Source organism: Periophthalmus magnuspinnatus, chromosome 18 (assembly GCF_009829125.3).
Source record: "Periophthalmus magnuspinnatus isolate fPerMag1 chromosome 18, fPerMag1.2.pri, whole genome shotgun sequence".
NCBI lineage: Eukaryota > Metazoa > Chordata > Actinopteri > Gobiiformes > Gobiidae > Periophthalmus > Periophthalmus magnuspinnatus.
Window position 1 is genome coordinate 19,221,841 of NC_047143.1, and position 26,240 is coordinate 19,248,080.

At 47.0% G+C, this 26,240-nt stretch overlaps 2 protein-coding genes across 2 annotated transcripts; one reads left to right on the forward strand and one right to left on the reverse strand.

The window, feature by feature from the left end:
* Nucleotides 1-2,330: 2,330 nt before the first annotated feature.
* Nucleotides 2,331-4,710, reverse strand: znf16l (zinc finger protein 16 like). The gene is made up of 3 exons (XM_033983864.2): nucleotides 3,902-4,710; nucleotides 3,628-3,819; nucleotides 2,331-3,541 (listed from the first exon to the last, which is right to left on the reverse strand). The coding sequence occupies exons 1-3, from the start codon at nucleotides 4,611-4,613 to the stop codon at nucleotides 2,736-2,738; spliced, it is 1,710 nt and encodes a 569-aa protein (XP_033839755.1). The 5' UTR covers nucleotides 4,614-4,710; the 3' UTR covers nucleotides 2,331-2,735.
* A 1,278-nt stretch (nucleotides 4,711-5,988) lies between these two features.
* On the forward strand, nucleotides 5,989-25,833 carry LOC117386367 (SH3 domain and tetratricopeptide repeat-containing protein 1). Its single transcript, XM_033983720.2, has 19 exons — nucleotides 5,989-6,124; nucleotides 6,584-6,655; nucleotides 7,263-7,393; nucleotides 7,502-7,607; nucleotides 14,865-15,005; nucleotides 15,102-15,300; nucleotides 15,423-15,499; nucleotides 15,616-15,808; nucleotides 15,878-16,002; nucleotides 16,133-16,165; nucleotides 16,243-17,577; nucleotides 17,722-17,862; nucleotides 18,382-18,603; nucleotides 19,104-19,284; nucleotides 19,792-19,942; nucleotides 20,016-20,138; nucleotides 20,316-20,466; nucleotides 21,069-21,265; nucleotides 24,931-25,833. The coding sequence occupies exons 1-19, from the start codon at nucleotides 6,016-6,018 to the stop codon at nucleotides 25,183-25,185; spliced, it is 3,942 nt and encodes a 1,313-aa protein (XP_033839611.1). The 5' UTR covers nucleotides 5,989-6,015; the 3' UTR covers nucleotides 25,186-25,833.
* Nucleotides 25,834-26,240: the final 407 nt, after the last annotated feature.

The window sequence follows — 26,240 nt, forward strand, 5'->3', positions numbered from 1 at the left end:
CTTCCCTAGCCTCTTAGAAAGGAGGTCGAGGGTTCAGTTCTCAAGATATTCTTGTGAGGTTTCTCAAATAAAGTAACGAATGTATTGATCTTTCCAAATGTTTCCAAACTATGCTGGGAACAAGCTATGAGATGCTCTCAATGCAATACCATTAAAGGCACACTATGCAACTTTTATGGTGGAGGGTCTGTCACTAGCTTGTCCCCTGAGATTATTGATTTACCTGAAATGTTCCACAAGTTCCATCAAGATACAGGTCAGATCTGTGAAAATTTGAGCCTGCTCGCAGTAAGAATGCATGATTTCCAAGGTATTATTGAGCAATAAAAACACCTGTAATAATTGACTAAATGCAAGATAGTGTAATGCCATGCTGTTGAACACTCTAGGCAACGTAATAACACCTTCAAGGAGACAAGCAGGCAGAGGACCACCAACAAAATGGTTACAAGGTGTACCTTTAATGTATGGATGTAGCACAGTCTTTTCTCTCATTTTCTCTCAAACCAGGAGGGCGTTAGTATTCAGCTGGGGTCCACTTGTGTGCTCTGATTGCCCGATTAGTTCCACATCTCCAGGTACCTCCATCGTCACACCCCCATATACTCCTCTCTACATCTCCAATCAATAAAACACAGATAAAGAAGTGACAGGCACAAAGGACCATAAATTCCTTGTCTCGTATTAATGCCTTGTCAGGTCTTGATTGGAGGATAAAGAGATTTTGTTTGTGGCCCTCACCAATGCTACCTGGATGTCATAAACCATAGTGTGTTAGAGCTATAGCTGACATGTTATTTTCATAATGTGGGACATTCCAGCCACAGCAATAACATCTCCATGGAGACAAGCATGTTGGGCCCTCCACCAGAAACATTACACAATCCACTTTAAGACTTATGTCAAGAAATATGCATATTTTATTTATGTCTATCTGAATCTATAACTATGTCTATCTATCTAGCTATTAGACAGACAGACAGACAGATAGATAAATTATCATAGAATCCACTGAAACGGACACTGTACCTCTTGGGTGTCCCAAATCCATTTACTAACAACATAAAAACCTTCAGTTATTCAGTGATATGAGCTCATTTGTAATCCTTAAATGGGCATTTCGAGATGTTGACTTACTAATACTAATATTAGTACTAATATTATACCTATTACTCAAACCTTTTATGACGAAGTACCACCTAAGAAAATAGTTACTTTCCAAGTAGCACCACATCTAAACCAGATCTAAACCATGTCTAAACCAGGACTATTCCAGGTCTAAACTAAGGCCACAATTGCTAAATTTGTTCTAAACAGGGACTGACTCAAAGGAGAACACTGTAAATTCAGCAGATATTGAAACTGCAGACGAATACTTATCAGTGCATGTTCAGGTGAGTTATGGCATGCGAAATATTTTCTCTGTATGTGTTATTAAAATATAAAAGATGAAGCTTGTTGAAAATACAAAAAAGGTATTGCCTCTTAGTAGATTAGTGAATTCCTTCACATGGTCAGCATCAGGCAGAGTACCAGCGCCCCCTACTGTAACCCAAGAGTAGTACAGATAGCAGGGGGCCCTTTGAATTCCCTCTTTCCACCTCCTGAGGTTGACTTCAAAACATACTTCTCTTCATGGAGTCTTCTGTTGTCCGAATCCCATTTCCACACTTTGACACTTCAAGCAAATGTATCTTTTAAGTCTGAATGTCTGAAATTGCTCAAAAATAGAATGAATAAAAATTACACCCTACATTACTCCACTGTGGAGCTGACAAGGTAATAGCCCATATACAGTCATTGAATTGGCTAAACATATGCATTTCCTTCTCAACCTGTATACAGAAAATACTTGGTTTTATGCTCTCTATACCACTGCAGTAGTATGCACTTTATAAGGCTTTGGTCCCATCTGTCAATAATAAAGAAGGTGCATTATATTTCAACGGTATATGATCTGTAGTGCACCCCCAAAAAATACAGATATGCTTTAATGTCCAAATTTCCATTGTTATCAATGTGCAGTGAGGTTAGCATGAGACACCCACCACCTGGAGGGTTGGTGGTTCAAATCTCAGCAATTTATTAATGTTGTTGTGTCACTGCTACACCCAACTTGCTTTTGAGTATGTTAGTGTGCTTGTGGTGGGCATAGAACGATGGGTATAGAAACGGTATTATAAAACATGCACCAAATTGGGAAGGGATGTACTAAGTGGTAGACCTATAAGACTAATTCTTGTCATTATTAGGGAGCTGACAAGCATATACACTAAATCTAATGCATAATTTAGAAGTTACAATGAAGGCCACAACCACATTATCAATATCAATCAATGTTCAGTATTTATTAGATCACAGGCTGTTAAGTGCTTGGACTTTTCCATTTGAAATCAGTAGACATTAACAGATTGTTTTTCATAAAAGGTCAGTACCAGTTATGAAACCAAGGGCAGCTCTAAGAGTTTTTCTTTCCTTTTGGAGTGATTATTTTGTAACATGTCACGCATATAAAGTGATTATATTAAGATTAAACAAACAAATAAATTATTTTGAAAAGTTCTGTCCCATTTTGGACAAGAATAGATAGAGACTAAGATAAAAGATTTTAAAACTTGTGATTTGTGTTTAAAGTGCCTCATGATTTCACACAGGAGCAGATTTCTCAGCAGTGCCATTTCACTCTAAAATTTCGACAGAGCACATGAAGAATGAGTTTAAATCTAGGCCAGTGTTCAGGTGCTCTGTGCTAGGCCTGTGTGCTCCGTCTCCTCACTATGCGAGTCCATAGACCGGCTGTGCTCCGACCTGGATGTGCCTAGGGGTCCACTGGGCAGGTCCAGGACCCCAGGGATGCAGCGATGGCTCTTGTAGGTTCCCAGGTGCCTGAAGCTCCTCCCACACTGCTGACAGCAGTAGGGCGTGGCCCCGCTGTGAATCCTCTGGTGAGTGTACATATTACCCAACTCTTTGAAGCGCCGGCCACACTGTGGACATGCGTAGGGGCTCTCTCCTGTGTGGACGCGCTGGTGCCTCTTCAAGCCTGACAGAACAGAGAACCCCTTCCCGCACTGGGGGCAGGGAAAGGGGCTCTCATTACCGCTGTGCACCAGCCTGTGGCTCTTAAGGCGGGCCGCATGTCTGAAGCGCTCCCCACACTCAGGGCACACAAAGGGCTTCTCTCCAGTGTGGATGCGCTGGTGCTGGCGCAGGTTCCCCAGGTAGTTAAAGCAGCGTCCACACTCTCCACACTGGTACCCCCCCTCAATTCTGACCTCCTTCTTAACTCCGAAGCATCGCCGTTGGGGCTTAGTCACCTGTGGTGCAGGGCCGGCCTCTCTTTGGGCCCCGGGCCCCTGGTTCAGATCTGTGCCATTGTCCCCCAGCCCAGAGCCTGCTGCTGTGGACTGCAGTGCCTCCAGAGCTTGCGCCTCCACAGAGTCTGGGTGTATCAGTTTAATGTGCTCTTCCAGGAACGCAGGCCCAGGACAAAAGGTTCCACAGAGTGAGCAGATGAAGGAGTGTGTCGGGAAGGCACGTCCTGCAAATACACACACACACACGTACTTTTACACATTTATACCATGGAGTGCAATGTGTCAAATGCATAAGCATTTGCAATATTACCAGAGTCCTGTCTGCTCATGCTGCTCTGCACAGAACCTCCGGGTTCCCCTGGAGAACTGGGGTGCTCCATGGAAAACTCCGGTTGCTGATCACTCAACAGTGGCTCCTGGGCCAGACTGCCTCCGTCCGGCCTCAACTCCTTCTCACTTCCCTCTGCAACATGTCCATCCTCACAGTCGGGATCCTTCATGACTGCACACAAAACGGTCACAAGGAATCTTTCACCTGAATGCATATCATAGTGTGTTTATATCATAGGGAAAAGCTTAATTACCTTTGAGGTCAGTGGAGTAGTCTACCGGGGCTATCCACTCATAATCGTACATGCGTTTGCTTCCTGAGGGCAGCATGCTGAAGATGTCTTCTGCAGTGGACTCGGACTCCTCCTGACTTGAGTCGGCACCAGCCATCCCGGGTTCAGACCACATACTGAGGGGCGGGTCAGACTCGTTTCGAGGCGCTCTGTCGGTGCTGCACTGGCTCTGCTCTGTCTCTATGTCCCCGGACCCTCGGGAATTCTTGTCCTTCATCAGATAGTCACATATAGCGTCTATGTTCTCCTTCTTGACCCCGGGAAGCACTTTGGCTCTCCTGGTCTCAGTGCCGTTGGTGTTCTTGGACCCCGGTTCGTGCTTTATAAGATCTGTACATGGTTCCACTGAAGACCCACCTCCCCCGAGCACAGTGTCTCCCTGCCCCGTGCCCAGTCTCGCCTTTAACGCTTCGATCTCCTGACTCTTCTCCCGCAGCTCCATCTTCAGGACGCGGATTCTGATGGTGATCATTTGGCGGATCTCGGAGAGCGCCGTGTCAAGCACCATAGTGATGTTTCGACCGAGGTGCTCCGTGATGTCGCTGAACGAGCACAGCAGCTCCTCATCGGGCTCCAATAAGTCCTCGTCGGGGCGGACTACAGACCCGGGAGGCTCCATGAGCTCCGGACAGAGACTACTATCAACCAAACTCAGGTTTCTTTTGCGAATCATGGACTCTTTTGGCAGCAGAAGTGTATTTTGGGCAGACTTTGGTAAGCTCGCTACACAACGGGCTAATAATTAAAGGGAGACAGTTACACCGGATGTGCTTGTCGCCTACTTTCAAATTAAACCCGTAGTGGTAATGTTGCAATCGAACACAAGCGATTCAATTTACAGAATACTTTTATTTTGAAATAACGTGAAGCTTAAACAGGAAAGTGTGTTTGATATGGCTATGCGTCATTATCACCAGTGGAGTGCAGCAACGAGCCAAAAAAGTAACCAAATTGACAGCGGCATATGAATGGCATAATTAATTAATACTTTTGAGTTGCCCTTTTTTTACTACTAACTATAATTAGGACACAATTGTAGCCCTGAAATCTACCCTAATAACTTATTTCCAGTATTCATTTGCCTTTTTGTGGGAAAAAGTGTTTGAATTTATTGTTATTCACATTTTAGTATGTTTACAACTTACTTTTTATGTCATCAAACATTTAATACCTATTGAGTTAGGGCATAATATATTCATTTCACTGTCTGTTTGGTAAAATTAAATGAATACAAGTCCACATGCTGCCATCAAATATATGTATAGAAATAGCCTATAGACAGATAGACATTTTCCTGCACTTTGATCTATATGTTGTTATGTTTGGTCTGTCTGTTCTTAAAGTCTTTCTTTAAAACTGGTGCTGACAAGAGCAGACCGAGGACAGGAAATGCTGAGTGTGTTCCTGAGATATTTGAGGAAAAACTCACAAAAAGTAAAGGCAGGGCACAATCACTACTATTATGACACTAAACAAAACCTCTACCCTCTTCTGATTCTACCAAAGTATATATTTTATTATAAAACCACCGCAGGCTGTTTTCAGAAAATGACCTAAACTGTGCTCAAAGTTTGACTGAGCAATGCAGCAGAGCATGGAACTCACTATCCCTCTATAAACAACACGCTTTACTCTACCGCGTAACCATCATAAGATAAAGTAGTAGATCAGTAAACCTATATAAAATCTGTTTAAAGTTTAATAGCATTCTGAAATAAAATACATAAATACCGTTAATGTCATTTACATTTATTAATCAATTACTTTGGCTGTTTCTACTTCTCATGTAGGCCATATCTGCAACATGAGCAGCAAAACTGTCTTTCTTTTTTAACATTCTGATTATAAAGTTTAAAGTTGGCAGAGAAATTAGCTTTCTTGATTGTGAGTAGATTGTGCCAAAGTTAGGCTCCTGATATCATATTGTTTACACAGTTTTAGCCACAAAGCACGTGCATGTCGCCTGGAGTTTGACCCTCTGTGACGGGACGGGGGAGTGACCAAGCCAGTCATTCACGATCTGGGGCATGTAGCGTGTGTCAGCCCTCTCTTCTTCCACACCTGCGAAAAGGGACATGTCCATGGGTCCGCGTCGGGGGACGGGCAGCAGCCGCAGTAGGAGCTCCGGAGACGGGCAGCACCAGCGGGAGCAGCCGCACAGAACCTCCAGGAGCGGGACCATGGGTAGGACGCATAAATCTTAAATATTAGCCTAATGTTTTGTTTTTCTTCACACATCATTTAGTAAATGTACCGCGTAATTTGCTCCTCATAAGAAGTGATCGCTTAAAAGAAGAAATTATGTAGCCCATAGGCTTTTTGAAGTTATTAAATGTCAAATGACTTAAAGATTTGTATTATTTACCTACTAGTGGACTAGCCAAAGTGTGGCAGCAGTGCTGCAGTGACTTGGGTCAGAAATAGCACGTTTAATTATTAGGTTATATAAACATTACGCCACAGTAATGTCAGTTTGTGCATACTAGATTTAAAGGTTAAGGCTATTTAAACATTTGGCGGATTGCATTACTTTCTGCTATTACAATAACAATATACAATTTGGTGCATTTCAGGTTCAGAAAAAGGCTATACAATATTCAGAAATCTTCAGTGTTTTAAATCTGGCATTCTGTGTGTTTGCAGTGCGTGGCCTTTCCAGAGATGTTCCAAGTCTAAAGAGAGCTCTGTCTGTTCATGAGGACAGCACCCCCACAGGTACATGCATTGACATTACTTTATATTAGAGGGTATAAAAACTTCATTGTCTATAATAAGTTTCACAGAATGTCAGTACTTGTAAATGTCAGCTGAGAGTCATGTGGTGACTTTACTCCTTGAACTTGTGAGTTTGTATAAAAGTCATTTATTAATCTGTGGCATATTATTAAAGCATCTCTCTAGATACTTTTGAGTAGATATGTGATGACTATGCTTTATTTTTTACTACAGATGACGGGTTGTACCCAGGGCCATGCCATAAAACCAGAGTGGTGTTTATTTATGGGACAAAACGCTACTAGTAGTAGTGTTCATCCTTGTTAAAGATGACTCTAAACATTATGGAAAATATTATTGTACAATACAGTTTTGGTTAATAGAGATTAATGGTTGTTGAAAATTATGGGTGGCAGTGGTGGCATAGTGAGTTCAGAAGTCACCAGAGGGTAGCTTGTTTGATATCATCATACTGTGTCATTGCATCTGCTGTGTATTCTTTACCATTACTTTAATGTATGTTGCCCATTTGTAATACTTGATAATGTACAGCACTATACAGTAAAATGTTGTGCACTGGTCCTGATTTGTGGCTGCATGCGTCTAGCTCTGCCGCTGCTGCTGGACATGGTCAGGGGTCCAGAGCGTCTTCCTGCTGAAGAGGAGCTACAGGAAATGCTGAGGGGGAAACTACGTGTGCTGCAGGCATACAGTGAAGAGGTCACAGCTCTGTTCATGGTAGAGCCTGTATACAGATATAACACATATACTGTATAAGGATATCACAGCATGTACATATATGGATATAGTATACATGCAGGGTCTCACCCACATGTGTGTCAGCAGGAGCTGTCGGCCCATCTGTTCTCCATCAGCCCTGAAGACAAGGTTATTTTTGTAACCTTTAAAACATTCGAGGAAATATGGAAATTCAGCACTTATTACACCATAGGTATGTTCTTCCAAAGTATGTGAGCGGAAGCATGGTCTGTGTGAACTGTAACACAAGGGTGCATTGCAGGTAAAGCGAGACTTCATGTGTTTAATGAATAATAACACTGGGTTACAAAAAAAACATTTTTGAAAGTCTGTGTTTTTTCAACTGAATTAGGACCAATTTGCACCGCTGAATCAAAAAAATGATATCCATTTTTCTCAATCAGGTCAGGTTTTTATGCTAATTTGATTTTGAAAAATCCGATTGATTACAATTTTGTGACATTATCAGTTGATTTTCTTTAATATTTCTCATCCAAAAAATGTTTTAGGAGATAAAAAATTGTTTTCTAACAGAATGTATTAATTAAATGTTATGTTATGTTAATTGGTAAAGGTAAGTACATGTAAATTGGAACGTTACGTTATCATTGTGCAAAATTCAGGGCATGAACTTCTATTTCTATGAACCCCTTGAATGCTCAGCAGCAGGGATGTCTCTCTTCAGAGTCCAACAGTAATCAGCCATCATGACTGCATCCCAGCGTCCCTTGCTCATCACTCAGTGATTCCAGATTCTCAGGAAACCTGAACATTTAGCTCCTTTTGGGAAAAAGGATATGGAGCATTATCATTAAAAACCAATTCTTCTTCTTCTGGAACACTGGAGGAATATTGATCACTGATGTCAGGAACTTCTCCAAAGACAAGTACTGGAATTTCATCACAGTGAGCTGCAGGAGGATGTGCTGATTCAAGACCAGGATACTTGAGGCTGCTTCGGTTCATTCTGTTGATCCCAGTCACATCAATAGTACAGAAGTAGCAGTCAGTGACATGGTTTGTCGGCTCTCTCCAAACCATGGGAATTCCAAACTTCAGACAACTCTTCTTACCTTTAGTCCACTGACGCAGATACTCGGTGCATGACTTGCATGCCATGTGTGGCGCCCAAGCTTTATCTTGGTCACCAAGTTTGATGCCAAAATAAGCATGGTAAGTTTAGGAAACTTGTGACTTGATTCCTGTTAGGAACAATGGTGTATTCACCGCAGAAGTAGCAGAATATGTCAGGCTTATTTTTGCAAGATCTTCTAGTCAAAGCCATTTCATTCACTTGTAATATAAAAAAAACAATTAGTCATAAGTTGGCACATGCAAAATCTTCAGAATTTGTTTATAGTGAGAAATTGTCATGATGTCAGTTTCCCTGTCCTCCCGTGCTCTCTCCCCCTCCCCTACCTGTGTGTCTGGAGCTGGGTGGAGTGCCTGACTCCTCCCGTGCACACCTGGGGTGCATCAGCCTAATCACCACCACCTGCTGCTGAGTACAAGAAGGCTTGGCAGTCTACACTCGGTGCCAGACCGTCCGCGTGTAAAACGTGAATGTTTCTTGCTAAGCTTTGTTATATGGTACTTTCCGGCAAATGCTCATTTGGATTTATGCACCCTCCAGATTCCTGCCTCTACTCGCCCAGCTCCTGCCGCCACGTTCCAGTCCCGGTATCGCTTCCAGCTCGTCTTGTCTCCTGCTCGTCTCGTCTCCTGCTCGTCTCGTCTCCTGCTCGTCTCGTCTCCTGCTCGTCTCGTCTCCTGTCCGGTCCTGGTCTCTGGTTTGTCACCCGCTCCCCGCTCTGGTCTTCGTCTGATCCGCCTGCCCTGGTACCGCACCTGCTTCTATCCCCGTCCTGGTCCTGTCCTGCCCGCCTCTACCTGCACCGCACCCGCCTGACCCGTCTCCCGCTCCCCGGTTCCTGTACCTGCTCTTGTGACCTGTTTAAAGACTGCATTTTCACCGCTGTAAATAAACACTGTTAAAACTGCTCTGGTCTGCATCCTTTGGTCCTATCCGCACCGTTACGACAGAACGGTCTGGCCACTATGGACCAAGCAGGCTCAGATCCGGACCAGACGCGCCGCCTCACGCACTCTCACCCCGAGGCGGTGCTGGGTCAGCATGAACAATCCATTCGAACTCTATTGGAGCTAAATCAGACATTGTCCCAGCAGGTGGCACAGCTTAACCACCAGGTGGCCGCGCTCCTCGTCACCCCGCCTGCTGCAGCCGGAGCGCCGCCACGCCTCCCGGAGCCGAGAGGCACGGATCCGGAGCCGTATGCTGGACAACCTCACCTCTGTCGCGGATTCCTGTTCCAGTGCGAGTTCATGTTCCAGCAATGCCCTTCTCGTTTCAGCTCGGGGGCCACCAAGATCCGATATATATGTGGATTACTCCGGGGCAGAGCTCTCCAGTGGGCAGAGGCGCGCCTAATGAAGACGTCTGTGGATAGCCTGGATTTTAATGAATTTGTGTCCACGTTTAAGCTGGTGTTTGACCACCCGCACTACCAGGACAATGCTGCCTCCCGGTTATTGACTCTCAGCCAGGGCTCCAGGACGGTAGCGGATTATTCCATTGAATTCTGGACACATGCGGCGGAGCTGGACTGGACGGACAGCGCGCTGCGGGCTGTGTTTGTGCGGGGCCTGAACGAGACTTTGAAAGATGAATTGGTTTCCCGGGACGAACCCCCCGACCTGCGGACCCTCATCTCCCTCACTCACCGTATAGACAACCGCCTACGGGCTCGTCGCCGAGAGAGACGCCGGTCACCGGTCCCGCCGGAGCCACGCGCTGCCCCGCCCCCGCCGGATGAGCCCATGCAACTCGACAGGACCCTTGTGTCGGCCGAGGAGCGTCAACGGAGGCGTCGTCTGGCCGGGGCTTGCCTCTACTGCGGTGAGCGCGGACATTATGTGGTCACTTGCCCAGTTCGGCCAAAAGGGGGGGCCCACCAGTAGCACTGGGAGTACTGGTGGGCGAGCAACACATCCTGGACTCTTCTAATAGACTGCGGCTCAGCGCCACCCTGTGCGTTCGCACAGAGACCTTATGCGTTTCCGCCCTTATCGACTCCGGGGCTGAGAGGGACTTTATTGATGCCCAAGTCGCGGAGCAGCTCGGGGTCTACCTGGAGCCCCTCGAACGCCCCTTAAATGCCCAGGGGCTCAATGGACGTTTTCTGGGGCACATCACTCACATCACAGAACCTGTCACCGTGATTCTGTCCGGCAACCACCAAGAGAACCGTCAGTTTCATGTCCTGTCCTCCTCCGCTTCTCCTCTGGTCCTTGGTTACCCCTGGCTACGCGCCCACAACCCTGTTTTCGATTGGGCCAGGGGCGGAGTTTCGGGCTGGAGTCCCGATTGCCACGCCAAGTGCCTTCGGTCCGCCCTCCCTCCGGCCGGGAGGTCCGTTCCTGTCGCTGATCCGTCCCCAGACACCCCCAATCTGTCCTCGGTGCCTGCTGAATATCACGACCTGGGGGAGGTTTTTAGCAAGAGCAAGGCCCTCTCTTTACCGCCCCACCGCCCATATGACTGCGCCATTGACCTTCTGCCGGGTGCCCCACTACCATCTAGCAGGCTATATAACCTGTCTAAACCTGAACGCGAGTCAATGGAGGACTATATCCGTGGGTCCCTGGCTGCCGGAATCATCCGCCCGTCCACTTCACCCGTGGGAGCGGGGTTCTTCTTTGTGGCTAAGAAGGACAAATCCCTGCGGCCTTGCATTGATTACCGGGGTCTGAACAATATAACTGTAAAGAATAAATACCCGCTTCCCTTACTGGACTCGGCATTTACGCCCCTCCACGGTGCGACCATCTTCTCCAAGTTGGATTTGCGGAATGCGTACCACCTGGTGCGCATCAGGGAGGGAGACGAATGGAAGACGGCCTTCAAGACACCCCTGGGACATTTCGAATACTTGGTTATGCCCTTCGGTCTCACCAACGCCCCTGCCGTATTCCAAGCCCTCATCAACGATGTGCTCCGTGATTTCCTTAACCGATTCGTCTTTGTTTACTTGGATGACATCTTGATTTTCTCGCGGTCCCCCCAGGAGCATCATCAGCACGTTCGCCAGGTTCTCCAGCGCCTCCTCGAGAATAAACTGTTCGTGAAAGCTGAGAAATGCGAGTTTCACGCAGAGGAGGTCAGCTTTTTGGGCTTCATTGTGGGGCGGGGCCAAGTAAGAGCTGACCCTGAAAAGATCCAGGCTGTCACTGAGTGGCCCGTTCCTACCAGCCGGAGACAGCTCCAGAGATTTATCGGCTTTGCCAATTTTTATAGACGTTTCATCCGGGATTTTAGTAGGGTTATCTCGCCCTTAACTAAACTCACCTCTCCTGCTTTGCAGTTTGCCTGGTCTCCTGAGGCGCAGACAGCCTTCGAGAAGCTTAAGAGACTATTTACCTCCGCTCCCATCCTGCACCAGCCCGACCCTTCACGGCAATTCATCGTGGAGGTCGACGCCTCCGACTCGGGAGTGGGGGCCGTGCTTTCGCAGAGGTTCGACCCCCACAACCGCCTCTGTCCCTGCGCCTTCTTTTCCCGGCGATTGTCCTCGGCCGAGGTCAATTATGACGTGGGGGATCGGGAGCTCCTGGCCGTAAAGCTGGCCTTGGAGGAGTGGCGCCACTGGCTCGAAGGGGCGGAGCAACCATTCATCGTCTGGACCGACCATAAAAACTTGGAGTACATCCAGTCCGCCAGGCGCCTCAATCCCCGTCAAGCTCGTTGGTCCCTCTTCTTCAGCCGCTTCAACTTTCTCCTCACCTACCGCCCCGGATCTCGGAACGTCAAACCCGATGCCCTCTCCCGCCAGTTCGCCCTGGAGGATAGCCCGGTCACCGCAGAAACAATTATTCCCTCCTCGTGTGTGGTGGCCGCGGTCCATTGGGATATCGAGGACACCGTCCGAGAGGCCCAGACCAACGACCCCGACCCAGGTAACGGCCCTCCAGATAAACTGTTTGTTCCCGATTCTGTCCGGTCTCAGGTGCTCCAGTGGGTCCATGCCTCCCGTTTCGCCTGCCATCCTGGTGCCGGTCGCTCTCTCTCCCTCCTCAGGAGACGCTTCTGGTGGCCCACGATGGACACAGACACCCGGGCTTATGTCGCCGCCTGCCAGGTATGTGCTCGGGCCAAGGCCTCCCACTCACCCCCTTCTGGTCTCTTGCATCCTCTCCCAGTTCCTCGTCGCCCTTGGTCCCACATCGCCTTGGACTTCGTGACGGGCCTTCCCCCTTCCCAGGGGAACACGGTGGTTCTCACCATTGTGGACCGCTTCTCCAAGGCCGCCCATTTCGTTGCCCTGCCTAAGCTCCCCACAGCCAAAGAAACTGCCGACCAGCTGACCAGTCATGTTTTCCGACTCCACGGCATCCCGGTGGACATCGTGTCCGACAGAGGGACCCAATTCACCTCTCAGGTATGGCGGTCTTTCTGCGACGGTTTGGGGGCCACGGTTAGCCTCACGTCCGGGTTCCATCCACAATCTAATGGGCAGACGGAGCGGGCCAACCAAGACCTGGAGTCGGCCCTACGGTGCACAGCCTCCGCCAACCCCGCGACCTGGAGTACTCACCTGCCCTGGATAGAGTACGCTCACAACTCCCTCGTGAGTTCCGCCACTGGTATGTCCCCCTTCGAGGCATCGCTGGGATATCAACCCCCTCTCTTTCCCACGGAGGAGAGGGACCTCGCCGTCCCGTCTGTTCAGCGCCATCTCCAGCGCTGTCGCCGGATCTGGAAGAAGGCCAGGGCGGCCCTTCTTCGGGCTGGAGCGCGCACTAAGGCGACGGCCGATCGCCACCGTGTCCCGGCGCCCGTATACCAACCTGGCCAGATGGTTTGGCTCTCCGCCAAGACGGTCCCGCTGAAGACGGACTCCCGTAAGCTGTCCCCCCGATTCCTGGGGCCGTTTAAGATCATGAGGATCATAAATCCATCGGCGGTGCGCCTCCAGTTACCCCCGTCTCTCCGGATTCATCCGACCTTTCACGTCTCCCAGGTTAAACCAGTCCGGACCAGCGACCTGTGCCCTCCGGCCGATCCCCCACCGCCCGCCCGAGTCATTGACGGCCACCCGGCGTTCACCGTCCGCCGCCTGATTGACGTTCGTCGCCGTGGTAGGGGCCTCCAGTACCTCGTCGATTGGGAGGGTTACGGTCCGGAGGAGCGATCCTGGGTGCCCAGGGCACGCATTCTGGACCCCGACATGGTGAGAGACTTCCACCGCGCTCATCCTGACAAGCCTGGGGGTCCACCAGGAGGTGGACCTTAGGGGGGGGGTACTGTCATGATGTCAGTTTCCCTGTCCTCCCGTGCTCTCTCCCCCTCCCCTACCTGTGTGTCTGGAGCTGGGTGGAGTGCCTGACTCCTCCCGTGCACACCTGGGGTGCATCAGCCTAATCACCACCACCTGCTGCTGAGTACAAGAAGGCTTGGCAGTCTACACTCGGTGCCAGACCGTCCGCGTGTAAAACGTGAATGTTTCTTGCTAAGCTTTGTTATATGGTACTTTCCGGCAAATGCTCATTTGGATTTATGCACCCTCCAGATTCCTGCCTCTACTCGCCCAGCTCCTGCCGCCACGTTCCAGTCCCGGTATCGCTTCCAGCTCGTCTTGTCTCCTGCTCGTCTCGTCTCCTGCTCGTCTCGTCTCCTGCTCGTCTCGTCTCCTGCTCGTCTCGTCTCCTGTCCGGTCCTGGTCTCTGGTTTGTCACCCGCTCCCCGCTCTGGTCTTCGTCTGATCCGCCTGCCCTGGTACCGCACCTGCTTCTATCCCCGTCCTGGTCCTGTCCTGCCCGCCTCTACCTGCACCGCACCCGCCTGACCCGTCTCCCGCTCCCCGGTTCCTGTACCTGCTCTTGTGACCTGTTTAAAGACTGCATTTTCACCGCTGTAAATAAACACTGTTAAAACTGCTCTGGTCTGCATCCTTTGGTCCTATCCGCACCGTTACGACAGAAATATAACAGAATTTTGCATCATATGACGTGAAAATACTCATACATGTAAACAAAATAAAAAAAACAATTAGTCATAAGTTGGCACATGCAAAATCTTCAGAATTTGTTTATAGTGAGAAATATAACAGAATTTTGCATCATATGACGTGAAAATACTCATACATGTAAACAAAATAAAAAAAAAACAAACAAATATGTAGCTTAGTTCAGAAAGGTGACCTGAATGAGCAAAACCAATGTCATTTTTGGATTCAGCACATCAAAATGATCCTAAATCAGCTAAAAAAATCTTAGACAAAAAATTTAGTGTTGACCAGTGTAATTGATCATTTGTTCACTGATAGAGGCAATGCCTCTCTTAAAAAAATCAATCAATGTCCTGGATCCATCACCCTCTTTGTCATAACCTACAGTCGCTTTGTTATTTCACTCAAGTTCTTTTTGACCTCAGGTTTCTTGGGTCATTGTCTAGAAAATGTGTTGTTTGACCCAAAGCTTTGGCTGCAGTCTGTGGAGGAAGATATGTCTGTTGAAGTTACATTTCAACAAGATATTTTAAACCTGATTTACAAATGCATCCTAATGCAGGAGGGTATGTAGCCTATATGTTTGTATGTGTGTATGGCATTTAAACATTAACATTTATTTCTGAGTAAAAACATGATGCCTGTTTCCCCTTTCTTCCCAGGCTCATTTTTTGCTAGTTGTACTGCTAACCAGATGTTTGACAGTTCCACCTCTGGAGGAGACCTGTACCTGGAGCAGGGAGACATAGCCCAGTTTGAGCCCCCCTTCCTGGGCTCAGGGTGGAGTGTGCGCTGCCTGACAGATGGAGCTCGAGGCACTGCTCCTAAACCCTCTCTGGAGCCTGTCCTGGCCTTCAACCAGTGGGTATCTCTTTAACATTCTTCTCCCCTATGAACCCTATATCATCCAATCCATTAGATGCATTTAGTATTGAGGCACAGCAGCACATAAAATATGACCTTTGTAATGACTTTTGTTTTAGATGGTTTTTGAAATCCTGTCCAGAAAGCATTTTAGTTGGTGATGGGAAACCCTCATGCAACTTCCCTTTGCAGTTTGGTGAGTTCAGGAAAATGGCTTTAATAATTAATTGCCAGAACACAGACAAAAATAACTGATTATGAAAATGATTATGATTATGATAACTGTATATTATTGTCTTTTTCGTTATTTAGCCCGTGGTTCCTGTCTGGCCACAGAGGAGTATGACGCAGATGGGCCAGACGAGCTGAGCATCGCAACTAATGATCGCATCATCATCATGGGACTCCTTGTGTCCTGTTTTGATTGGTTCATTGGGAGGAAAGAGAGCACAGGAGAAGTGGGTCTGGTGAAGACCAACATGGTCAGACCTGAGGATACCTACAAGTAGGTGCATCAGCTCTGCTTTTTATTTACCATGTTGAGACATTTTAAACTTGTAGTATTGTCATGCAGCTCGGAAGATGTCTTTCTAGATGGAGAAGACACGGAGTTTCTTGGGCTACAAGAGGACAAAGTTATAGAAGAAACATTGGACTTATTGAAGAAAAAACACAGTCTCAGCCAATCTTATAAACTTGGTATGGCACACCCCTTACACATCCTGTAAACCGGTATTTATAGGTACACAAAACCCAGTACATATGACCAAGCATATCTTCAGCTATAAACAAAGTATGCTAATACATGTGTTCTGATGACCTTATGCAGATAAGATGCCCAGTGAATACCAGCGAAAGAAAAGTGAGTGTTTCATGTAATCATTTTTATGTAATCAAGTACTGTATACATGCTTATGTGTAATTTATTTTGTTTTTTAGCAAACTGTGTTCAGACAGAGGATGCTAAGCATGAAGAATTAAAGTTGCACATCCAAAGAGTTCTTTCTCCAGAGCCAACATTCTGTCTGAGCTCTGAAGAAAAAAACAGTCCAACTGATCCTGCTTCTCCATCAGAGACCCCAAATGCATCTTGCCCATGTTTCTTTGTTCCCCATATAGTGGAAGGAAAGAACCACACAGAGGACTTCATGCCACTGTTTACATTTCTAGAAAACTCAAACTACAGTCTGGAGTATGGTGCTCTTTATCACCTCACGCCTGACCAGCTGAGTTCTACCACTTTCACTGGCCACTCTGATGAAAACCAACTAACAACCTTTTTGAGTGTTGCTAGGGAAACTGCTAGGAAGAAGCGACTTTTTTGGTCGCAAACCAGGATTTGTTTCCTTTTAGGCAAACTTTGTGTTGGCCGCTCCAAATTTAGCCAGGCACGGGTCTACTTTGAAGAAGCTCTGAGCCTCCCTCGAGAGGTATTCACTGATTTCAGATTGTTAACTAACATTTACTACAACCTTGCCAGAATTTATCTTATACAGAAAAACACAGACAGTTTTTTCCCAATGACAGAAAGGCTTATTGCCCTGCTAATGGGTTTTTCATTTTGTCTGGAAATTGTAGAGGAAGACTCCATTTTGAAACAAATCTTGAAAAAAGCCATTCTGTCAAATAACAAACAAGCGCAGGCACGAGCTAACTATCTGTTAGCTAAACATTATTGGATGCGTAAGGAAAAAGATGAAGTTATTCCTTATACTGAAAGACTGCTTGTCCTTTCCTGTGAGGATACCCCAATTTGTACCATTTCTCCGAGTGGTGGCTATTTGACATTAGGAGGACTGTACAATGAACTTGAACTGGCTAACCTCAGCTCTTGCTCTTTCCGGAGAACCTCCCTAGACCCTTCAACAACAATCACAGACAGTCTTAGTTGCATTGTACAACTTATAAATCATTTTGCACCACAACAGGAACCATGTATGCCTTGTCATCTTGCTCCTTACTTACACGAGGTACTATCCTTGACCAAGTTCCAGGAAAAGCAAAATGGCCGACACCACACTTTAAGCCATCATCTCACTGTTTGCTTGAGTGAGATGTTTAGCAAGCATCAAATGTTAGACCGAGCTATTCAATATATGCATGAACTTCTAGAAACCAGTCCCCCGTCACATTCCCTCCCTATTTCACAAATGAACAGTGCCCTCATCTGGCTGGCGTGGCTTCATATTGAAAAGCGTCAGCCTGATGTTGCATTGGATATTCTGGAATTAGTTCTGGCTACCATGCCAGAGCACTGCACATCTCCACAAGAAGGCAAGTGGATTTTTATCACAAAAATCACCTCGATTTATACCTTTGTGTTTGAAATATATCAATCTCAATAAGTACACAATGTGATTCACCAAGAGCTTAATGTATAGGCTTGTTATTGATCGTTCTCTATTCATGTTTTGGCAGGTGAAGCGTTAAATCTGTGTGGCATTGCTTTCTGTTCCATGGGTGACCTTCGGAGGGCAGTAGAAAACTACCAGGCTGCTATAGATATCTGCCAGGAGTATGAAGACCTCCCAAACTGGGCAGTGGCTCAGGCTAACCTAGGTAACAACATAATGTCTTTGCCTATGATTTAAATTGTGTATCTTCTAGATTTACCTCACTTGCAGATTCTTGAAAGAAGTCATTTTGACGGACAAAAATGTATAAACGTAAAGGGGCACGATGTAACCTTTCTGGTGGAAAGTCTGCTACCGGCTTGTCCCATGGAGATGTAATTGTTTGGAGATGTAATTGTTTCACAGTTTGGCATTAATTTGTTTATCTCTATGGAGACAAGTAGGTGACACCAGCAGGCCAGATCTGTGGAGAACCAGTCCCACTCAATTAAGAAAGCTTATTTTTCCATTATCTGTTGCATTAAAAACATGTGTAACTGAATAAATGCAAGATGGATAAGTCCAATGCCATACTGTGGAACATCTCAAACAAAGTAATAACATCTCCATGGAGACAAGTAGGTAGAAAAATTGCATTTATCTAGTTGGAAAACGCAGAAGTAGTGATGCAGTAGTGAATGCAAGTTCAGTAGTACTTACTAGTGTGACTTGTCTCTTCTGTAAGGACTGCTGTGTCTGAAAGCTGGAGCCACAGGTCTGGCCCAGAGCCACCTGACGGAGGCTGTGCAGATCTTTTCTGAGCTGGACATAGATGGACATGAGGAGAGCTTCATCACAGTTCTGCTGGAGCTGGGGAAGCTCTATGTGCAGCAAGGACAGATACATTATGGGAAAGGATGCTACGAGTGGGCCCTGCTTCTGTCTATTAGTGCAAAACTTTTAGACTGTGAGTGCAACATGTTGTGGTTTCAGAAAGATAACTGCTTTTTAAAGCTATTTGTTTTACTGTAACACAATGAAATTAAAAGTGTTTACATTTTGCTGAAACAAAACAGTGCATTTCAAACACATCTATTTTGAAATGTATTGAACATTTTAATTAGAGGTGTGAGATGAAAAATAGATAGTACACCAACTGTTGTTTTGGAGAAATTTTTATGTTCAACTATAATACAAAACTATGAAGAAAGGCAGCAAGGAGAGCTGATTAAAAAATAACAATAATAACATAATAGAACTTACAGTGTAATCTTCCAAAGAAAGGTATACAATATTAATGTATTTGTACACTTTCATACAGTATTTGAACCTGATAGATTGCCTGAATATTGTCATTGGTATAATACAAAAAAGTTGACATAATGCTTTTTGTCATTATTGCCCACCTGTACTTTTCATAGCAGTATTCTTATGTCCTTAGCTACATATAAACATGATTGATTTCAGGTGAGCTTCAAGCGACCTCTCAACTGTGTGGCCTGTATAGCTCAGAGAATCCAGACCAGGCTCAGTGCATCATCTACAGCCTGCACCACCTCCAGCTGCTGCAGAAGACAGAGGACAGGCTCCAGACCGCCAACGCCATGGAGACCCTCAGCCTGCTTTACTTAAGCCTCGGCACGCACAAGTATGACCAAACTTTAACTAAACTCTTGATTCTTATGTGAAACCTTAGCAAGATGTTTTCATGTTATATCAGTGTTCCCTCATCATAAACTCAGTTGCATTTTGAGTCAGGCATTTTTGAGTAATCCTGTATTGTCCTGCATAAGAGGCTTGAGTGCTCAGAAAATTCTTATTTTCTCCTACCCCATATCCCCACCCACTTTTCTGTATTTAGTTGCAATGTGGTACATGAAGGGTTCTAAAATATCACATATTCACCATCTGCTGCTTGCTACAGTGACATGCCACTATGCAAAGACTAGACCTCTCAATTTTGCAGTTTTGAATAGAAATCTATGGTCAGATTTCTATTGTTAAGCCGATTTAGCTCAACATTGCGGTTTACAATGAACAAAAAGTAAGATGGTGATATACTCCACACTGTTATAGCTCAGAACTAAGTACCTGAAAGAACATGCTATGTTTTCTTTAATAGCTTGTGATTTATTGGTCATTGAATATCTTCCAGGGCTTACCAGGCAGCCCTAGACTACACCAAAAGTAGCCTGGGCATGTTTATTGACCTGGGTTTAAAGGAGAAGGAGGCTTATGGATGGCTCCAAGCTGGAAAGATCTACCACCTGCTGGGTCAGACTGAACTGGTGGACCTCTACATACAGGTCAGAGGTCGGATCCCAGAGCAATGAAGGTGTAGTTAGTAAGCAAATTTATACCTGTGTTTGTGAATGACAGGCAGCCCAAGAAGTGGCCCTGAGCACCGGAGACACCAAGTCCATCCTCAGTCTCCTCGAAACTGCTGGAGATATTTTCTTCAACAGTGAACAGGACAGGGACAAGGCTATCACTTTCTATAGGGTATTCACTATTTGTTATACTTAAAGGAGCACTATGTAACTTTTCTGGTGGAGAGTTGGCCACCCATTTCTCTCCCTAGAGATATTTTTGCCTGGAAATTTCCACATCATTATTCCACATCTTTAATTCAACTGTCACTGTCAAATGAGTATGCTATGAAATATGTTTGTATCACAGGACCGTGCTCTGCCCATTGCGACAAAGATCAACAGTGTCCACACCAGGTTGAGACTGTGTAATAAGCTAACAGAGCTAATGCTAAATCTGAAGATACATGGAGACGCTGTGGAGTATGCTCAAACTGCACTGGATTTAAGTATTTCATTAGGTAAGTGCACTCATGCAAAGGACAGAATGTTTGTCCTCTTAAAATGGGAATCAGAAATTGACATATACATATTTATTTTAGAAACTGTATTATTTTATCACCTCAAATAAAAAGTATCTGACAAGGGCAAGGATCTTCAAGGCACTGATTTTGTTATAACATTCATAGAAATGTTTTGGACAACCTAAACATGCGATAAATACATTCTAGTTCTAATATACATGCTTTTACCCTCCTTGCTATCATAGTGGCCTTATGTGGCCATGATGAAGAATTAATGAATTATGATGAATTAATTGATTTGGTATATTATTTAGTTTTTCTTACTTTTGGTCACCTATGCTTTGGTGAATCTTATGCAGTAAACGGTCCAGTAGAGAGTACAAAAGCTGTCTAAATATGCAGGGTTACTCAAACATGCTCGAATAAAACACAAAAACAGGTCTGTTTTTGATGAGGAAAGTACGTTAAGCAATTGTAACATAATTTTCTGTCTTAAACGCATTTGACAGTTTAAGTTGTCTTGTTATCCATCTCTGTCAAATATATGCACGTGTGTACCTGTCAGAAGTACCTACTAGTGTGATGTGTTTTGTGTTGAGGTGAGCGTCTGAGTGAGCGTGTGGCCTACCATCGCCTGGCTGCTCTGTACCACCGTCTGCAGCAGTCTGAGCTGGCAGAGCACTTCTACCTGAAGACCCTTGCACTGTGCCCCAGCCCCCTGCAGTTTGACGAAGAGACCATGTACTATGTCGGAGTCTACCAGACACTCGGGGACATTATATTCAATGATGTCAAGGTGAAGCCCTATGTATACTAGGGCTGTTTTATATAGGTCATCCTTGTGTATAATTAGAGCATAGTAGTGGTATTATTTTTTATATTTTTTCTCTTCTTCACATGTAATATAGGAGACAGTATGTATATAGCTTGAGAAATGATTGGTTGAGAGGCAAATGAGGTTGGCTGCGATTGGTTGATATTGACAGAAAGGTTACAAGGTAGATTTTGTATTCCATCCATCCATCCATTTTCTTCCACTTACCCGGAGCCGGGTCGCGGGGGCAGCAGTCTAAGCAGGGACTCCCAAACTTCCCTCACCCCAGACACGTCCTCCAGCTCCTCCGGTGGGATCCCAAGGCATTCCCAGGCCAGCCGAGAGACATAGTCTCTCCAGCGTGTCCTGGGTCTTCCCCGGGGCCTCCTCCCGGTGGGACATGCCCAGAACACCTCCCTAGGGAGGCGTCCAGGAGGCATCCTGAGCAGATGCCCAAGCCATCTCAGCTGGCTCTTCTCAACGTGTAGGAGCAGCGGCTCTACTCCGAGCTCCTCCCGTGTGACTGAGCTCCTCACCCTATCCCTAAGGGTGCGCCCAGCCACAAACCCATTTTGGCCGCTTGTATCCGCGATCTTGTCCTTTCGGTCATTACCCAGAGCTCATGACCATAGGTGAGGGTAGGAACGTAGATTGACCGGTAAATCAAGAGCTTCGCCTTCCGGCTCAGCTCCTTCTTCACCACAACGGACCGATACAGCGACCGCATCAGTGCAGACGCTGCACCGATCCGCCTGTCAATCTCACGCTCCATCCTTCCCTCACTCGTGAACAAGACCCCGAGATACTCGAACTCCTCCACTTGGGGCAGAGACTCACCACCCATCCGGAGACGGCAAGCCACCTTTTTCCGGTCGAGGACCATGGCCTCGGATTTGGAGGAGCTGATTCTCATCCCAGCCACTTCACACTCGGCTGCAAACCGCCCCAGTGCCTGCTGCAGGTCCTGGCTCGATGAAGCCATCAGGACAAATTCATCCGCAAACAGCAGAGATGAAATCCTGTGGTTCCCGAACCAGACCCCCTTCGGCCCCTGGCTGCGCCTAGAAATTCTGTCCATAAATATAATGAACAGAACCGGTGACAAAGGGCAGCCCTGGCGGAGTCCAACATGCATCGGGAACAGGTTTGACTTACTGCCGGTAATGCAAACACAGCTCCTGCTCCGGTCATACAGGGACCGGACAGCCCCTAGCAAAAGGCCCCGGACCCCATACTCCCGGAGCACCCCCCAAAGGACACCACGAGGGACACGGTCGAATGCCTTCTCCAAATCCACAAAACACATGTGGACTGGTTGGGCATACTCCCATGAGCCCTCGAGTACTCGATGGAGAGTATGGAGCTGGTCCAGTGTTCCACGACCGGGACGAAAACCACACTGCTCCTCCTGAATCCGAGGTTCGACTATCAGTCGGATTCTCCTCTCCAGTACCCTGGAGTAGACCTTACCGGGAAGGCTGAGGAGGGTGATTCCCCTGTAATTGGAACGCACCCTCCGGTCCCCCTTCTTATACAGAGGGACCACCACCCGGGTCTGCCACTCCAGTGGTACTGTCCCCGACCGCCACGCGATGTTGTAGAGACGTGTCAGCCAAGACAGTCCCACAACATCCAGAGACTTGAGGTACTCGGGACGGATCTCGTTCACCCCTGGAGCCTTGCCACCGAGGAGCTTGCTTGGTGACTTCAGCCAGGGTGATGGTTGAGTCCGCCTCCGGGTCCCCAGTCTCTGCTTCCTCCTCGGAAGACATGATGGGGGGATTGAGGAGATTCTCAAAGTATTCCATCCACCGCCCGACAACATCCGCAGTCGAGGTCAGCAGCTCTCCACTCGCACTGTAAACAGTGTTGGTGAAGCACTGCTTACCCCTCCTGAGGTGTCTGACGGTTTGCCAGAATTTCTTTGAGGCTGTCCGATAGTCCTCTTCCATGGCCTCCCCGAACTCCTCCCAACCCCGAGTTTTTGCCTCTGCAACCGCACGCATGCTTGGCCTGCCTGTACTCATCGGCTGCCTCAGGAGTCCCACGAGCCAACAAGGCTCGATAGGACTCCTTCTTCAGCTTGATGGCATCCCTTACTTCCGGTTTCCACCACCGGGTACGGGGATTGCCGCCGCGACAAGCACCGCAGACCTTACGACCACTCGGAGTCCATGTCTCCAACCTCTCCCAGGATCAGGGAGAAGTTCTCCCGGAGGTGTGAGTTGAAGACCCCTCTGATAGAAGGCTCTGCCAGGTGTTCCCAACAGACCCTTACAATATGCTTGGGTCTGCCAGGTCTGTCTGGCTTCCTCCTCCGCCAGTGGATCCAACTCATCACCAGGTGGTGATCGGTTGACAGCTCAGCCCCTCTCTTCACTCGAGTGTCCAAGACACGCGGTCGGAGGTCAGATGACACGACAACAAAGTCGATCATCGACCTCCGACCTAGAGTGTCCTGGTGCCACGTGCACCAATGGACATCCTTGTGCTCGAACATGGTGTTTGTTATGGACAAACTGTGACTAGCACAGAAGTCCAATAACAAAACACCGCTCGGGTTCAGATCGGGGAGGCCGTTCCTCCCAATCACGCCCCTCCAAGTGTCACTGTCGTTACCCGCATGGGTGTTGAAGTCCCCCAGGAGAACAACGGAGTCCCCAGTTGGTGCACCGTTTAGTACCCCTCCCAGGGACTCCAAGAAGGCCGGGTACTCTGCACTGCTGTTTGGCCCGTAGGCCGACACAACAGTGAGAGACCTGTCCCCGACCCGAAGGCGCAGGGACGCGACTCTCTCGTTCACCGGAGTGAACCCCAACATGAAGCGGCTGAGCTGTGGGGCAATGAGCAAGCCCACACCAGCTCACCGCCTCTCCTCGCGGGCAACACCAGAGAAATGGAGAGTCCAGCCCCTCTCAAGAAGTTGGGTTCCAGAGCCCAAACTGTGCGTGGAGGCGACGCCGACTATATCTAGTCGGTAACGCTCAACCTCCTGCACAAGCTCCGGCTCCTCCCCCCCCAGCGAGGTGACATTCCATGTCCCCAGATCTAGTCTCCATGTCCAGAGATCCGGTCGTCGAGGCCCCTGCCTTCGACTGCCGCCAAGCACCAGCCCCTTACGGGTGGTGGGTCCACTTGAGGACGGCCCCACGTCACTCCTTCGGGCTGAGCCCAGCCGGGCCCCGTGGGGAAAGGCCCGGCCACCAGGCGCTCGCTGTCGAGCACCCACCCCAGGCCTGGCTCCAGGGTGGGGCCCCGGTAACGCCGGTCTGGGCGACGTAGCTTGCCTTGTTTTTACACTCTTCATAAGGGGCTTCTGAACCGCTTTTCATCTGACCCTTCCCCCTGGACCTGTTTGCCATGGGTGACCCTACCAGGGGCATGAAGCCCCCGACAACATAGCTCCCAGGATCATTCGGGCACTCAAACCCCTCCACCACGTTAAGGTGGCGGTTCAGGGAGGGGAGATTTTGTATTTCTGACCTTATTCCAAAATGAAGAAAATACAAAATTTACTCATCAGCCTAATTTGTTTTATCCACTAAATTCTAAAATCTAAAGCCGAATAGTAATACTGCATTACTAAGAGTACAATTCAATATTTTTTTAAAAACATTTTTAGTTCAAACACTGTGCTATGTCTCTAGGATCCATTTGATGCTGCGGGTTACTACCATTTGGCTCTGGCTGCTGCTCTAGACCTGGGTAATAAGAAGTCACAGCTGCAGCTGTGCACGCGGCTGGCCACCATCTACCACAACTTCCTGATGGACCGAGAGCGCTCCCTGTTCTTCTACCAGAGGGCCAGAGGACTGGCTGCAGAGCTCAACATCAAGAGAGTCAACATATCACCTGACCAGTACAGTACAAAAACACAGGCTAAACGAAACGGACTTGATTAGACTACTGACAACTTCATAACAACTTCATCATAAATGCAACACTTTGAGGGATTTTTTTATTTCACAAGATCTGTTCTGTTCTGTTAATCTCCATGGCAGTGGTCTTCATTTTTTATCATTCTGAAACTCTTGTATTTCCATTACTGAGAATTTCATTCTTGACTGATGTGATTTGTGTCGAACAAGGCTGAATGACTGATATTTTACATTTCAGTTTATTAATTTGATTTTTTGTAATAATTGGTGAGAATGATTTACAATACACAAACTATGATTGCATTTCTTTGTTGATTGAGAATCAACATGGCCTAAATAAACTATAATAAAAATATTAATATAATTATATGTTAGACTACTGTATAGTGCTGTGTTTTCTATTTTATATAATAAATAAGCTTCACATTGTTTTTAGTTATTAAACATTACATTTTTAGTTAATATGTCACTTCAATCTGGAACATTCCCAAGCGCTTTGAAAACTGCGGTTATCAAGCCTCTCCTAAAGAAGAGCAACAATTATCGACCGATCTCAAATCTGCCGTTTTTAGGCAAAGTCCCCGAAAAAGTTGTTTACCAACAACTTATTAACTTCCTCGAAATGAACAACTCCTTTAATGTCTTCCAATCAGGTTTTAGACCCTACCACAGCACTGAGACTGCTCTTATCAAGGTGACAAATGACATGGGGCTGTCCTCATACCTGAAGAAGGTCAGAGCGACCGAAACGTTGTATGGAATAAAATTGCATTAAGAGTGAGACAGTGTGCCGGAGTTTTTCTTTAATTTTTAGACAAGTGCTTCACCTCCTACGCACCTGTCGCCCAGTCGGGTGTGCGGAGTTCACACAGAAACGATGACAAATGACATCCGCCTGAACACTGATGCAGGCAAAGTTTCAGTCTTGATCCTGTTAGATCTGAGTGCTGCCTTTGACACTGTGGATCATGAGATTCTCTTACAGAGACTAGGGGACTGGGTGGGCATCCCTGGTACTGCACCAAACTGGTTCAAGTCCTATTTAGAAAACAGGGAGTACTTTGTTGAAATTGGAAAAT

Coding starts and splice junctions, on each gene's coding strand:
- znf16l (XM_033983864.2), bottom strand. CDS start 4,613: ATGATTCGCAAAAGAAACCTGAGTTTGGTTGATAGTAGTCTCTGTCCG. Junction 3,820..3,901: donor CTACTCCACTGACCTCAAAG/GTAATTAAGCTT, acceptor TTTTGTGTGCAG/TCATGAAGGATCCCGACTGT. Junction 3,542..3,627: donor CATGAGCAGACAGGACTCTG/GTAATATTGCAA, acceptor GTGTATTTGCAG/GACGTGCCTTCCCGACACAC.
- LOC117386367 (XM_033983720.2), top strand. CDS start 6,016: ATGTCCATGGGTCCGCGTCGGGGGACGGGCAGCAGCCGCAGTAGGAGC. Junction 15,500..15,615: donor CAACTTCCCTTTGCAGTTTG/GTGAGTTCAGGA, acceptor TTCGTTATTTAG/CCCGTGGTTCCTGTCTGGCC. Junction 17,578..17,721: donor CTGCACATCTCCACAAGAAG/GCAAGTGGATTT, acceptor ATGTTTTGGCAG/GTGAAGCGTTAAATCTGTGT.